Source organism: Capra hircus (genome assembly GCF_001704415.2).
Source record: "Capra hircus breed San Clemente chromosome X unlocalized genomic scaffold, ASM170441v1, whole genome shotgun sequence".
Lineage (NCBI taxonomy): Eukaryota > Metazoa > Chordata > Mammalia > Artiodactyla > Bovidae > Capra > Capra hircus.
In genome coordinates, this window is record NW_017189516.1 from 11570345 (window position 1) to 11587515 (window position 17171).

Genomic DNA, 17171 nt, shown 5'->3' on the forward strand with positions numbered 1-17171 from the left:
GAGGAAAGTAAGGAAAGTACAGAGAGCTTTTCTCCCAGGAAGAGGCAGGAGTTTTAGCATTTTCCCTGCACTTAGCAGCAAAAGATTGAATCTGCCCAGTTACGAGATCTAGCCAATTTTAAGATGCTGAACAGGAAAGCCATCTCCCTTCAGATTTGGGCAGATTCCAAGTCAGGCTTATTCAGTGCCCAAGTTTCAATTCCACCTAGTGTAGTGGAAAAAACAGGGAATCTGTAGTCGGGAGATAAGTCTGTAAGCCTCAGCTCTGCCATGGACATATACTTTGGGCAAATTCCTTCTTCTCCCTGAGCCTTAGTTTCTCCATCAGTGAATAAGGAGCTTGGCTTCGATGATTTCTGTTTCCTGGCAAGACTGAGGTTCCACAAGGAGGACTGACTTGCCCCTGAGACTCAGGAGACCTCCCTAGTTGATTATAAAGGCTGCTTCTCTCATTCTTTTCTGGATGGCACAGACACATGGGATGGTACATAGTAGGCTGTCTCCTGTCACAGAATTTCTAGGCCTAACAGTGATTTTTGAGCTAGAGGGGGTTCTGCGGGTAGTGTGAACTTCAGTATCAATACTGTGAGTCTCCTGTGATTATTAACGTAATTTTGGAAGAATCAGAGCCAGAAACTCCTCTAGTGAAAGAGAATACTGGTTGAAGTGTAAACCGAGAATGTTCACTTATGAAAATGCTAGAAGGAATCTGGGAAATAGTTCCTTCTGGGATCTAGTTCTGCAGCTGGTGGTCTTTGCTTCTCTGCAACCAGGTTTAGGCAAGTGCACTTCTCATCCTTGCATCCTTATAGAAAATTGGCCCAGAGAGAAGCATGCACAAAATGACCCCTGGCCTAAGAGGATGACTTTAGAGTATTGCATTTCTTCTCTGGATTTCCTTACTTTAACAGAGCATTTCATGATTCAAAAGCCCAGAGACTTTTGTACGTATCAAGTTACCCTGTGTAGTCTTAGATGGAAGAATACACACATTTTTTTAGTGACACTCAAATTGTTGACAGAATGAACTAAGAGTGGGGAGAGAGAGTTATGGGAGGGGGAAAATTCCATTAAAGGATGGACATGAAATGAACAAATCAATTTACCTCTTCAGGTATGTGCCTACTCATTGTATCTAAGGAAATCCATATTAAATGCCTTCTAAATCACTTTTAGCCAAGGCAAATATTTAAGGCCCATGTGCATTCTATTCCCAATAATGGCCCACGTACCAGGTAGTAGTGCTGGGCAGCGATTCGAGTCACTACCAGAAGCTTTGGGATCTCCTGAGTTTGTAATTCCAGAGCTTCTCACCTAGACAATTGCCTTCTATTACCACTGCCAAGGGTGTTCTCTCGGGGTCATCCCTTGGCTGACACTGAATTGGGTGCTGTTCCCCACCACACATATGCCCTGTATGTGGGTAAATCACTAGCCTACTTGCTGTTTCCCCAGATATGACGTGTTCTTTCATACCTCTGAGATCTGCCAGTTCTCTTTGCAAGAACGTTCTTCCCCTTCTCTTTTCCCCCCTCATCCTTCAAAGTCCAGGTTAGATAATATTTCCTCTGAGATGTGGTACCTCACCCCCCAGGGAGAACTACTTGTTCTTTCTCTGTGCTCTCCCAGCACCCTGCTCATGCTTCTGTGATTGAATTTTTAAATACTATAATACAATTATTTGTGTGTTCTTCCATGATTCTAACTACACTGGGAGATTTTGGAGGGCAGAAACCATTCATCTTCATCTCTGTATCTCAGTTGATGCTTATTCACTGTCTAGTGAATGAGTGAGTAGGAAAAAAACCCCTAGTAGCTATCATTACAAAGTACTCTTGAGGCTACCTATTAAGAAAAAAAAGAAGTCACCCTGGGCTCATGTTAGGAGCAGAGGGTGTCATTGTCTAGGCCAGGGGAGATTTCTAGGTTTGTTAAAGTTTCTGTCTTAAAGGGATCTGACAAGAACAGAAAACTACACACTTGAAAGTCAAATTTACTTTCTTAAAAGACAGAATAGCTCAGTGAATGCCCAGGCCCCACAGAGAAATGTTTCTTCACTGATTCCAGTTCTCTGGCTATTTCCCAATTTTGCTCAGCTCAGGTCCTCAGGGGCCAGGCCACTCCTCAGCCTCTATCCAACAGGGACACAAGTTTCCCATGTGAGCCATGGCACCTCAAGCCACTGGAGTACCCTAGTGCCCAGAGAAGTGTCAGGAGGCAGCTGAAGCCAGTGTTTTTGGGTCTAATCTAGGGTTGATAATATATTCTATAAAGCTCCAGAAATGTTAACAGAATTATTTCACTTAGAATATTTTAATGAAAAAATCATAAATTTCACTCCATTTTCCTCCCAGGTCAGAACACAAAAACAAATAGGTACTTAAAACTGGTTTCAAGGTTGGGTTTCTTAGACCAAAAGAGTGAACCATATTGCCTGGTCCTGTCTTTTGGAACCTATCTGTCATTGGGTTCTTCTTTTCAAGCAGGCAAGCTCTTGTACAAACTCGTGGGTCATTCTCATTGCAAGTACACTGGAGACTTACAGACCCAGCAATAGTACAATGGATCCGCTCAACTAGAAGCTTCTTGGAAAAGACTAAAAGGTCAGGGTACTACTATAGCCAAGTTTTTCCATCATAAAGAATATACTGAAATGCCAGAGCAAGAAATATCTTCCCTGACTACTTGAGAAATAGGCGAGGGATAGCTTTTAGGCCAAAAAAGAGGGTACTGACATCTCTCAGGACATCATTCATACCTGGTCATTGATTTGGTAAAGGAGTGGAAAGAGAGAGAAAAGAGAAGGTCAGGGGAAAGAGTAAGGGAGAATGAAGGAAAGAGAGGTAAAATGAATTGTATGGAAGAGGGAACAAGAAAGAAAAGCAAAAACAACTTTTATAAGTTGCTAAGAAGCAATTCTATCTTTAATAGATTATCACTGAAAAATGATAGATATTTCTTATTCCCTGGAAGCTATAGTACTCAAGAAGATCACATGTGACTGAGTAAAATAATGGACAAACAGCACTGAAAGAGTATAAAAATCCTTCTCCCTTGATTTTTTTCTTCTAATTTTAGAAAAGACACGACGGCAATTTTATAAAATCAAGAGATTGACTTACCCTTTTTCTTGTTTTTAACAGGACCTATTAAAAGAAAAAATGGAAATTTGAGTCACTGCAAATTAACAGATAGTGTGTATTCTTCAAGATGTTCACAGGAGGGACCACTAAGAAACTGCAAATTTGAGGGAGCCCCAAGCTGAGGGTCAGGTTATTGGCAAGGCATCTAACAACTATCAGACCTCCCCAATCTGTCTCTGACTGTTGTAACAATAAAGTTACAAGGAAGATTCTTTCCTAGGGAGAAAAATCTTTCAGGCTTAGTCTTTGGAGTAGGGGAATGAGTACTTCTCCATAAAAATGAAATGTCCAGAAATGCAGAACTCAACAACCTTAGGACAGCATTCCATTAGTTGTGCAAGTCCTGAGACACACATTCAGGCCAGGAACTGATATGAAATCTCGTGTTGAAGCTTGAACGAAAAAAGGGTCATATTCATGGAAGGAGCAGAGCAGTAGCAGTTTACTTTTTAGTCCCTTCCTTGCCGTTATTTAAATTGTTAGTTATACAAGTAGTGCAGCCATAATACATTCACATGGGGGCCACATGAACTCCTACTGTAATTTATCATAAGTTAACAGACACCTTAAAAGAAGTGTCAACAGTTACACCAACAATGAAATCACAAGCATTTTCTGGGGAATTACTTCTAAAGAAAACAATTCTAATCAATTGAGGGCACTCAGAAAACCCAAGGCTTTTCTCATACAGTTAGGTAACAATCACTCCTCAGACATACACAGTTTAGCTGTCTCCAGACGTGCAGGCATGTTTTTCCCTACTGGGGACACAATTCACTTCACTCTGTAGGGGGATTTCGTTTCCTTTAGATGCAGGTATTTGAAATCTGTTCCAAACTCCCATGAAGACTCTAATGGACCACATTAAACCCCTGTCAGTGCCCTCAGGAGCTCACAGGAAGAACATCAAGCATTTGCTGTATATTGTTTTATAGACTATGAAACATATTTCCATCTGTCATCTTATTTTATTCTTGCAACAAGCCTGAATGATCTTTACTAGTAAGAGCTTGCTCTACCAGAGATTCTGTCTAAGCAGACTCAATCAGAAGTCATAGTCTCTAACTTGGAGGGCTGCCAGTGTGGCCATCAGTCCCTTGAAAACCAATGTCTGTGTAGACTTTCCTGGCAAAATAATTTCACGTGCAACTGTAGGTATTATTATGTGCAGGGAATGTTTATGGTTGGGTTTAGCAACCTGCTGCATTTAAGGTCATGATCCTCCATTCTTCTATCCTCATTTTTTCTCTCTCTCCTCCCAGTTTCTTTACTGCCTATCTTTTATGTTTGTTTTTAACAGCACTGAGACTGTACACAGAGGTTCTGGCAAGGACGCACAGCTAGACAGATATTACTAAATAAGAGGCAGCTTGAGAAGGGCCACCTTCTTGAATAAGAAAGCTATTTGTGGAAGGATTTACACAGAAAAGCCTAATCCCATCAACCAGCTACCAGCTAACTAGTTGGTTACCTCAGCCTGGGAGACCTGTGAGACGACAACCATTGCAGACACTGCCCTCATAGACAGACTGTGTTAGCCCTGGCCAAGCTTCGGACCATTTTAGCTGGTTAAAAGGTTACTACTGTTACACTGTGGGCTTCCCTGATAGCTCAGTTGGTAAAGAATCCGCCTGCAATGCAGGAGACCCCAGTACGATTCCTGGGTGGGGAAGAGCCACTGGAGAAGGGATAGGCTACCCACTCCAGTTGTTGGGCTTCCCCTGTGGCTCAGCCAGTAAAGAATCTGCCTGCAATGCGGGAGACCTGGGTTCCATCCCTGGGTTGGGACGATCCCCTGGAGAAGGGAACTGCTACCCACTCCAGTATTCTGGCCTGGAGAATTCCATGGACTGTATAGTCCATGGGGTTGCCAAGAGTTGGACACGACTGAGTGACTTTCACTTCACTGTTACATCAGACTTCGAGGAAGGCTTTGAGAAAATTAGATGATCACCAGGAAACCAGTCTTCACTGAGCATGCCAAGGAAGGAAGAACAGTACATAATGAAACAAGTCTATTCTCAGAGAACTTACAGTTGAATGGGAAAGTACTAAAAGGGGGAGACTTAAGGAATTATACTGGTTAGTTGAGGAAAAAAAAATTCCTGGAGGAAGTTTGACCGTAGAAGGAGGGAAAGGGAAGTTAAGAATTTTTTATTAACTTCTATTATTTTTATACCAGAAATATCTACTTATTACACACATATAAATGCATGCATATATACATACATAGAAAAGAGGAGCAAAAAGGAAAAATAGCTTTAAAAAACTACTCACAAACAACCCTTATTAACACTTTATGTATAGCTAGAAATTTTCTATGCATAAAAGTAGGTATTTTCACAAAATGGGATCTTGTTGCTTGATACCTTTCTTCTATGTCAGTAACTACATTTCTATATTGTTATTTTAAATTTGGATACATCAGCATTACATAGGTAACTCTTTGTATTTTTTCTGGTTCTTTCATGATTTCATTTTTGTATTTAAATCTTTTAATTAATCTGGTATAGATTTGGTATATTGTGTGAGGTAAGTTCAGTTCAGTTCAGTCGCTAAGTCGTGTCTGACTCTTTGTGACCCCCATTGACTGCAGCATGCCTGGCCTCCCTGTCCATTACCAACTCCCGGAATTTACTCAAACTCATGTCCATTAAGTCCGTGATGCTATCCAACCATCTCATCCTCTGTCATCCCCTTCTCCTCCCGCCTTCAATCTTTCCCAGCATCAGGGTGTTTTCAAATGAGTCAGTTCTTCACATCAGGTGGCCAAAGTATTGGAGTTTCAGCTTCAACATCAGCCCTTCCAATGAATATTCAGGACTGATTTCCTTGAGGATAGACTAGTTGGATGTCCTTGCAGTCCATGGGACTCTCCAGAGTCTTCTCCAACACCACAGTTCAAAAGCATCAATTCTTCAGCACTCAGCTTTCTTTATAGCCCAACTCTCACATCCATACATGATTACTGGAAAAACCATAGCCTTGACTAGACGGACCTTTGTTGACAAAGTAATGTCTCTGCTTTTTAATATGCTGTCTAGGTCGGTCATAACTTTTCTTCCAAGGAGCAAGCGTCTTTTAATTTCATGGCTGCAGTCACCATCTGCAGTGATTTTGGAGCCCCCCAAAATAAAGTCTGACACTGTTTCCACTGTTTCCCCATCTATTTCCCATGAAGTGATGGATAAAATTTTTATCTTTATTTTCTGAAATGGTCATGGTGTGAAGAGGGCTGAGAGCTACAGGTGCTCAAGGCCCATCTTCCACTTGATTCTATCTGCTCAGTGAACATTTGGCATATCCCTTGAAAAAAATGAGGATGAAAAAGTATAGACAAGATTATCCTTAGACTGTATCACACTTCCCATAGGTGCTAGTGAGTACATCATTTCAACAATATAGGAAGGAGTTCCTTCTTTTTCTAATATAGCTCACCATAGCCAGTAAATAATTCTTATGAGTTTCAGCATGGTCCTATACATCCTGGTTCATTTTTTTTAATTAAAAAAATTAATTGAAGGAAAATTGCTTCACAATGTTGTATTGGTTTCTGATGTACAACAATGAAAATCAGCCTAATTATACATATATCACCTCCCTCTTGAGCCTCCCCAGAGAAGGCAATGGCACTCCATTCCAGTACTCTTGCCTTAAAAATCCCATGGATGGAGGAGCCTGGTGGGCTGCCGTCTATGGGGTCATATAGAGTTGGACATGACTGAAGTGACTTAGCAGCAGCAGCAGCTTGAACCTCCCTCCCTTTCCCCCAAGTTCTGGTTCTATATCAACCATTCTCATTTCTTTTGCTCAAGGTCATTGTGGTTTTCCATCCTCTAGAGAGAAAATACCAGGGAGCTAGAACTATCCCGTTAGATATGAATACCTTGACCTAGAGCAAAAGCAGTAACCTCTGCTCTGTTCTGTATCTTTTTAGATATGTTGACTTATTTTCTCTATATGCTTCAGAACCTTTTACATGCCTATTCAGAGCACTATTGGTGTCACATGTCTGTTTCCATGGTAACAGGCTAATTTCTCTATCATTCTAATACCCTTTATTTGGAACCATCATGGTTTCTACAGGCAAAATCCACAAATACATCAGAGTAGGACAGACAGGTGTGTAGTCGCTGAGATTGCTTTTATAGGAGTTAATCTGAGATTTGACAGGTTTTGATTAATGTGGGCAAGCTATTTGCTCTGATATTAAGAAAACGGAGTCTTGTAACCGCATCAGGGCCATGGAAGCTGGCAGCAGTCCTAGCCTGAGTCTGGTTCTGACTCAACCACAAACTGATCATAAGGCAAGTGTTCCATTTTATTCTGATTCTTTAACTTCTAAATTAGGGAATACTTTGTACACTTTGTCTCTATTCAAACCTAGGATTCTGATGAAGATAAATGATATTACAATTAAAGTTAACATTTATTGAATATATATGAGCCATGCACTGTGCTAGATGCTTAGCATATCTCATTTAGGTCTTATAACAATCTAGCAAAGTAGGCATTATTATGCTTATTTTATAGATGAAGCGATGGATTAAATTAATTGCACACGGCTTCTACATATTTTCAGGTAAGTTGAAACTTCAAAAAGATTCATGTTTTTCTAGATGTGCTTTGAAATTAAAACATAAACGTATATACTTCCAATTTCTGGTTTCACACATCGATTTCTTAGAAGCCATCACTCCCATAGTCACAATAAGAAAAAAACTGAACAAACTTAAAATCACTACTTCTTAGATCCATCAGAGAAGTGAGGTCCCCAGGCAAACTGCTGTTCTATAAGATGGAGAGACAGACTAGTGGACACAGAGACTTATAGCCGACTAGGAACAGAAGCCTGTACCCGAAGTCAGTATCAGTAAGAACACTTTAAAACTATAATCAAAAGATTGCTAGATTCTCAGTGTGGACCAAGTAGATCAAGGGATAACAGTCCTCAGAAGGTTCAGTCTTAGGGGGTTCCCCACACTTTCATGTGTTTTACTTTCAAGAGCACTACCAAGTTCTCACTATGCAACTGGAGAAAAATGCTCTTGTGTCTCTAGTAAGGGGAGAGGAAAGCAGCCATCTTGAAATATATCTGGACCTCTCTATTATCTTTAACAAGGCCTGCCCTCAAGGAAAACTTGTATCAGAGTCTAACTGACTGAGGTTTTACCAGAGGCATACTGACGTGGGGGATAGGAAATGCCCAACTCAGTTCAGTGCAGTTCAGTTGCTCAGTCATGTCTGACTCTTTGGGACCCCATGGACTGCAGCAGGCCAGGCCTCCCTGTCCATCACCAACTCCCGGAGATTGTTCAAACTCATGTTCATCGAGTCAGTGATGCCATCCAACCACCTCATCCTCTCTGTCATCCCCTTTTTCTCCCACCTTCAATCTTTCCCAGCATCAGAGTCTTTCCCAGTGAGTCAGTTCTTTGCATCAGTGGCCAAAGTATTGGAGCTTCAGCTTCAGCATCAGTCCTTCCAATGAATATTCAGGATTGATTCCCTTTAGGATGTATTGGTTTGATCTCTTTGCAGTCCAAGGGAACTTCAAGAGTCTTCTACAACACCACAGTTCAAAAGCATCAATTCTTCAGTGCTCAGCTTTCCTTATGGTCTAACTCTCACATCCATACATGACTACTGGAAAAACCATAGCTTTGACTAGATGGACCTTTGTCGGCAAAGTAATTTTTCTGCTTTTTAATATGCTCTCTAGGTTGGTCATAGCTTTTCTTCCAAGGACCAAGCATCTTTTAATTTCATGGCTGCAGTCACCATCTGCAGTGATTTTGGAGCCCCCAAAATAAAGTCTCTCACTCTTTCCATTGTTTCCCCATCTATTTGCCATGAAGTGATGGGACCAGATGCCATGATCTTCGTTTTCTGAATGTTGAGCTTTAAGCCAACTTTTTTACTCTCTTCTTTCACTTCCATCTATATGCTGTTTAGTTCCTCTTTGCTTTCTGCCATTAAGGTGAAGGTGGTGTCATCTGCATATCTGAGGTTATTGATATTTTTCCCAGCAATCTTGATTCCAGCTTGTGCTTCATCCAGCCTGGCATTTTGCATAATGTACTCTGCATATATGTTAAATAAGCAAGGTGACAATATACAGCCTTGACATACTCCTTTCCCAATTTGGAACTAGTCCATGGTTCCATGTCCAGTTCTAATGTTGCTTCTTGACCTGCATATAGATTCCTCAGGAGGCAGGTAGGGTGTTCTGGTATTTCCATCTCTTGAAAAAATTTCCACAGGTTGTTGTGATCCACCATCAAAGGCTTTGGCATAGTCAATAATGCAAAAGTAGATGTTTTTTCTGGAATTCTCTTGCTTTTTCTATGATCCAATGGATGTTGGCAATTTGATCTCTGGTTCCTCTGCTTTTTCTAAATTCAGCTTGAACATCTACAAGTTCTCTGTTGAAGCCTTGCTTGGACTTACCAAGATGGCAGAGTAGAAGGATGTGCACTTATCTTTTCCTGCAAGAACTCCAAAGTTGCAACTTGCTGCTGAACAACCATCTACAGGAGAATGTTGGATCCCACCAAGAAGAGATACCACACTTTGAAGGGCAAAGAAGAAGCCCCAACAAGAAGGTAGGAGGAGCCAAATTGCATTTAGAATCAAACCCCGTATCCACCAGGGATGCTTGGAGGGCTCAAACAAAACCTTGTGTACACCAGGAACCACAGACCCCACTGAGTCTGAGTCAGACCTGCCTTTGAGTGTTTGAGTGTCTCCTGCGGAGGCACGGGTCAGCAGTGGCCTGCTCCAGGGACAGGGGCTCTGGCTGCAGCAGACCTTGGTCATGCAGTATGTGGCATAAGCCCTCTTGGAGGAGGTCACCATTAGTTCCACCATAGGGCTGCCAGGCAGATGACCCACAAACTGCAGAACAATTATACCAAAGAAATTCTTATACTGTTAAGAAAGCTCTAGGACCCACAACAGATTCCCAACCTGGGTATCCAGCAAAGTGACTGAGAACCCCCAGGGAATTTGACTTTGGAGGCCAGTGGGATTTGATTACAGAACATCCACAGGACTGGGGAAACAGACTCTTGCAGGGCACAAACAAAGCCTTGTGTGCACCAGGAGCCAGGAGAGACAGTGCCACCATAAGAGACTGAGCCAAACGTGCCTGTGAGTGTCCAGGAGGTCTCCAGTGGAGGTGTGAGTCGACAGTGGCCTGCTGCAGGGTCAGGGACACTGAACACAACAGTGCGTGCACAAATCCTTTTGAAAGAGGTCATTAACCCTACCATAGTTTGCCCTCATCCAAACCACAGGAAGGGAACACAGCCCCGCCCATCAACAGAAAACTGGATTAAAGATTTACTAAGCATGCCCTTAAATGATGCTGTTAAAGTGCTGCACTCAATATGCCAGCAAACTTGGAAAACTCAGCAGGGGCCACAGGACTGGAAAAGGTCCGTTTTCATTCCAATCCAAAAGAAAGGCAATGCCAAAGAATGTTCAAACTACTGCACAGTTGCATTCATCTCATATGCTAGCAAGGTAATGCTTAAATTTCTCCAAGCCAGACTTCAACAGAACAACTTCCAGATGTTCAAACTGGATTTAGAAAAGGCAGAGAGGAACCAGAGATCAAACTGCCAATATCTGATGGATCAAAAAAAGCAGTTGAGTTCCAGAAAAACATCTACTTCTGCTTTATTGACTATGCCAAAGCCTTTAACTGCGTGGATCACAACAAACTATGGAAAATTCTGAAAGAGATGGGAAAACCAGAGTACCTTACCTGCCTCCGGAGGAATCTGTATGCAGGTCAAGAAGCAACAGTTAGAATCAGACATGGAAAAATGGACTGGTTCCAAATTGGAAAAGGAGTATGTCAAGGCTGCTTATTGTCACCTTGCTTATTTAACTTATATGCAGAGTACATCATGCGAAATGCCAGGCTGGAGGAAACACAAGCTGGAATCAAGATTGCTGGGAGAAATATCAATAACCTCAGATATGCAGATGACACCACCTTCACCTTAATGGCAGAAAGCAAAGAGGAACTAAACAGCATCTAGATGAAAGTGAAAGAAGAGAGTGGAAAAGTTGGCTTAAAGCTCAACATTCAAAAAACGAAGATCATGGCATCTGGTCCCATCACTTCATGGCAAATAGATGGGGAAACAGTGGAAACAGTGAGAGACTTTATTTTGGGGGGCTCTAAAATCACTGCAGATGGTGACTGAAGGCATGAAATTAAAAGATGTTTACTCCTTGGAAGAAAAGCTATGACCAACCTAGAGAGCATATTAAAAAGCAGAAAAATTACTTTGCCGACAAAGGTCCATCTAGTCAAAGCTATGGTTTTTCCAGTAGTCATGTATGGATGTGGGCGTTTGAACACAAAGAAAGCTGAGTGCCAAAGAATTGATGCTTTTGAACTGTGGTGTTGGAGAAGACTCCTGAGGGTCCCTTGGACTGCAAGGAGATCAAACCAGTCCATCCTAAAGGGAATCAATCCTGAATATTCATTGGAAGGACTGATGCTGAAGCTGAAGCTTCAATACTTTGGCCACCTGATGAGAACTGACTCACTGGAAAAGACTCTGATGCTGGGAAAGATTGAAGGCAGGAGGAGAAGGGGATGACAGAAGATGATATGGTTGAATGGCATCACCGACTTGATGGACATGAGTTTGAGCAAGCTCTGGGCGTTGGTGATGGACAGGGATGCCTTGCGTGCATGGCAGTCCATGGGGTCACAAAGAGTTGGACACAACTGTCAACTGAATTGAACTGAGTATGGCCCCGCCCATCAGAACAAGACCCAGTTTTCCCACAGTCAGTCTCTCCCATCAGGAAGCTTCCATAAGCTTCTTATCCTTATCCAGCAGAGGGCAGACAGAATGAAAAGTCAACTCAGGCACACTAAAAGATTGAGACCAAAGACTAAGTCATAAGATTAATGAATGATTCCACTCTACTCACACTTTATCATCACATTAACAGCACTCTTGTATAATAATTGTGGACGGTGACTGTAGCCTGAAATTAAAAGACACTTGCTCCTTGGAAGGAAAGCTATGACAAAACTAGATAGTGTATTAAAAAGCAGAGATATCATTTTACCAACAAAGGGCCATATAGCCAAAGCTGTGGTTTTCCAGTAGTCATGTATGGATGTGAGAGTTGGACCATAAAGAAGGCTGAGCACAGAAGAATTGATGCTTTTGAATTGTGGTGCTGGAGAAGACTCTTGAGTCCCTTGGACTGCAAGAATATCAAACCAATTAATCCTAAAGGAAATCAACCCTGAATATTCATTGGAAGCACTGATGCTGAGGTTCCAATACTTTGGCCACCTGATGCTAAGAGCTGACTCATTGGAAAAGACATTGATGCTGGGAAAGATTGAAGGCAAAAGGAGAAGGGGGCAGCAAAGGATGAGATGGTTAGATAGCCACATTGATTCAATGGACATGAGTTTGAGCAAACTCCAGGAAATAGCGGAGGACAGGGGAGCTTGGCATGCTGCAGTCCATGGGGTTGCAAAGAGTCAGATGTGACTTAGTGACTGAACAACAACAACTAAAAACATTGGAAGTCTTAGACCCTAGTTCAGAAGTTTCTATGGATAATCAAAGACCACATGAAGAGACTAATATAAGAACAACGAGACAATATTAGCCTCTGACACCACAGCTACATCAAAGAGTAAACACAAACTAACTCTTGTTGCTGTTGTTGTTTAGTTGCTAAATCGTGTCTGACTCTTTTCAACTCCATGGACTGGAGCCTGCCAGGTTCCTCTGTCTATGGGATTTCCCAGGCAAGAATACTAGAGTGGGTTGCAATTTAAAGTGCTCTTAAAGATCTCCAGGGGATCTTCCTGACGCAGGGATTGAAACTGTGTCTCCTGCTTGGCAAGCGGATTCTTTACCATTGAGCCACCTAGGAAGCCCAGATTAACTCTTAGTTGAACATAAAACCTTTACACTACTGGCCTACCTACCTCAGTTTCTTTTATCCAGTAAATCATGTCTGGTTTTCAGTCAAAAATTACAAGGCATAGTAAAGGTTAAAATCATAGTCTGCAGTGATAAACCAAGCATCAGAACCAGACTCAGAAAGGAAAGAGGAGATATTACAACTGATATCACAGAAATGCAAAGGAGCATGCCTGTGTACGTGCATGTTAATTCGCTTCAGTTATGTCTGATTCTTTGCGACACTGTGGATTGTAGCCTACCAGGCTCCTCTGTCCAGGGGATTCTCCCTGCAATACTAGAGTGGGTTGCCATGCCCTCCTCCAGGGAATCTCCTTGACCCAGGGTTTGAACCCAAGTTTCCTACATTGGCAGGCGGGTTCTTTACCACTGAACCACCAGTGAAGCCAATGGAATATTACTTGGCCATAAAAAAGAATGGACAACAACACAGATGACCTTGAGGGCATTATTCTAAGTGAAATAAGTCAGACAGAGAAGGTCAAATACCATATGATCTCTCTTATATGTGGAATTAAAAAATAGATAAGATAAACAAACAAACAAACAAACCAAGCTCATAGATACAGAGAACAGATTGGTGGCTGCCAGAGGTGAAGTTTGGGGGAGGGGTAGCAGAAATGGGTGAACATTTTTTTAAGTTTAAATAAATTGAATTAAAAAATAAAATTGGCTATCCAAAACAACAACAACAATAACTCACTATTAGTGAGGTAGTGAACTTGAAGATGTCAATAGAAACTTCATACATGAAATGCAAAGATAAAAAAGGAATGAAAAAGACGGAATAGCATATCCAAAGAGTGTGGTATAATTACAAATGGGGTATATATACATAATAGGGCTACCAGAAGAGAGAGAGAGGAGGGAACAGAGCAAACATTTGAAGTAATATCAAATAAGACTTTTCTAAAAGTAGTAAGAGACACCAAACCTTAGATCCAGAAAACTCAGAGAATATCAAGCAGGACAAATACCAAAATGCTGACCACTAGGCATATCATATTCAAACTGCAGAAAATAAAAAAACAAAGAGACAATCTTTAAAGAAGGCAGAGGGGTAAAAAAAAAAATTACATTGGCTTCTCTTCAGAAACTATTCAAGCAAGAGAGTGCAGTGAAATATTTAAAGTGTTTAAAGAAAAAAAAAAAGCTAGAATTCTGTATCCAGCAAAATTGTTCTTCAAAAATGAACCTGAAATAAAGACTTTCTCAAACAAAAATTGATTGAATTTGTTGCCAGGAGACGTTTCTTATAAGAAATGTTAAAAGAAGTTCTTCAGAAAAGGAAAATTATATAGGTCAGAAACTTGGATCTACATAAAGAAAGAATATTAGAGAAGGACTTAATAAAAGTAAAAGAAAATCTTTTATTTATTTTACTTATTCTTAATTGATTTAATAGATAATAGTTCACTCAAAACAATAATAGCAAAGATGTATTCAGTGATTATAGCTTATGAATAAGTGAAACAAATAACAGCTATGCTATAAAGGATGCAGGGAGGAACTGGAAATGCTTTGCTATAAGGTACTTGTACTGCCTGCAAAGTGGTATAATAGTATTTGAAAGTAACCTTGGATAAGTCATCAATATATATTTCAAACTCTAGGGTAACCATTAAACTTTTTAAAAAGTATAATTGATATGAAAGAGGAAAGAAAATGGAATCATAGCAATATGAAATGTTTGATTAAAACAAGAGAAGGCAGAAAAAGGATGGAAGACAGAAAAAGAAACAAAGTGGTCAATGAATAAAAAAAGTTACAAACATAATATATATTAATGAGCTATATCAATAATCAATTAACAACACATTTCTTCAGTTCTCTCCTATTATTTACTTATTTATTTGGCTGCACTGGGTCTTAGTTGCAGTACCTGAGGTCTTCAGTCTTCACTGCGCCATGATCTTTTTTTGCAGTATGCAGCATCTTTAGTTGCAGCATGCAAACTCAGCTGCAGCATGTCAGATCTACTTCCCTGAATAGGGATCGAACCTAAGCCCACTGCATTGGGAGCCCAAAGTCTTATTCACTGGACCACCAGGGAAGTCCTTCAATAATCACCTTGAATGGAATAAATATATCAGTTAACAGATAGAAACCGTCAAAGTAGATTAAAAAACCAATAACCAACTATTTCTGTAAGAAATACACTTTAAATATAAGACAAAGGCAGATTAAAAGTAAACGGATGGCAAAAGATATGTGATGCTAACACTAATCAAAAGCAAGCTAATTTCAGACAAAGTTGACTTCAAAGGAAGGGAAATTATAAGGAATGAATGGAAATTATCAGGAATTATATAGTGATAGAGGGGTCAATTTTCCGTGACATAAGATCCTTTAATCTTATGCTAAATCAGGAATAAGAACAAGGATGGATGCATCCCATAAATTTTTAGAGGTTGTGTTTTCATTTTCATTCCATCTGTGTGAGCTTTTGTTTCCTTTGAGACTTGTCTTACTCATGGGTTGTTTGAAATGTGTTTTTTAGTTTGTGAGTGTTACTACATTTTCATATTTTCTTTTATTCCTATTATATAATCTGATATTCTCTCTACTCTGAGAACATACTCTGTATTCTTTCATACTTCTAGATTTGTTGAAGTTTGTTTTTTGACCCAGGATATGAAATGTCTTTGTGAATGTTCCAAGCACTAGGGGAAAAGACTGTGTATTCCACTGTTGTGGGATGTTTACATAATTGGAATTAGACCCTGATGGATGATTCTAGTGCTCAGTTCTTATATCTTTGATATTATCTGTCTAGTAGGTCTATCTATTGCTAGGAGTAAGGTATTAAAGTCCCTCAGTATAATTTGGATTTTCTCTCTCTGTCTTTTCAATCTTGTTTTTTGTTTCAGGTATTTTGAAACACTATGGTTTGGTATATACACATTTAGGATTGCTATGTCTCTTGCATATCTATTTCTTATCATTATATATTGTCCCTCTCTGCCTCTGGGAATTTTTTTCTAAAGTCTACTTTAACTCATAATAATTTAGCCATTCCTCCTTTTTTGATTAATATTACCATGATGTCCTTTTCATCCTTTTAACTTATGTCATTGTGTTTGAATTATTTGTTAACTGCATATAATTAGGTCATGGTCATTTTTAGCCCACTCTGCCTGATCTGTCTTAATTGACATATTTAAACCTTCTCTATGTTAGGATTTGAGTATGCAATTTATTTACAATTTATTTTTGTTTCCTGTTTCTTTTTTTCTTTCAAGGATATTTTGCCCATTTTAAAAATCTCATAGTTTTACTTATACAGGTTTTTAGTATGTCATATGTTGCTTAACATAATTTCTTAGCAGGTTGCTCTGGATATTAGTGTGTGTGTGTAACTTACCACAGTCTACACATATTAACAATTATATATTTTGAATTAAGTACTGAAACCTTATTATATTTGTGTTGTTTTTTTTTTCACTCGCTAAGTCATGTCCGACTCTGCAACATCATGAACTTCAGTCCCCAGATCCTCTGTCCTCCACTATTCCTGGAGTTTGCTCACATTCATATCCATTGAATTGGTGATGCTATCTAACCATCTCATCCTCCGCTGACTCCTTCTCTTTTTGCCTTCAGTCTTTTCCCAGCATCAAGGTCTTTTCCAAAATCAGTTCTTCACATCAGGTAGCAAATTATTAGAGCTTAGTTCAGCATCAGTCCTTCCAATGAATATTCAGGACTGATTTCCTTAGTATGATGACTGGTTGGATCTCCTTGCAGTCCAAGGGACCTCAAGAGTCTCTCCAACACCACAATCCACAAAGCATCAAGTTCTTCAGTGTTCAGCTTCTTTTTGTCCCACTCTCACATCTGTACATATCTACTGGAAAAACCATAGTCTTGACTATATGGACCTTTGTCAGTAAAGTGAATATCTCTGCTTTTAATATGTTGTCTAGGTTTATCATAGATTTTCTTTCAAGGAACAGAAGTCTCTTAAATTTCATAGCTGCAGTCACCTTCCCCCGTGATTCTGGAGCCCAGGAAAACTGTCACAGCTTCAATTATTCCTCATTTATTT

At 40.1% G+C, this 17171-nt stretch overlaps 1 protein-coding gene across 4 annotated transcripts in view; it reads right to left on the reverse strand.

The window, feature by feature from the left end:
• EDA (ectodysplasin A) overlaps positions 1-17171 on the reverse strand; it is a 338578-nt gene that overhangs the window by 13323 nt on the left and 308084 nt on the right. For all 4 annotated transcript variants that reach the window (XM_018043984.1, XM_018043983.1, XM_018043982.1 and 1 more), the window contains exon 3: positions 3123-3146. In XM_018043984.1, the coding sequence (XP_017899473.1) occupies positions 3123-3146 (24 nt within the window). The remainder of the gene's footprint in view (positions 1-3122; positions 3147-17171) is intronic.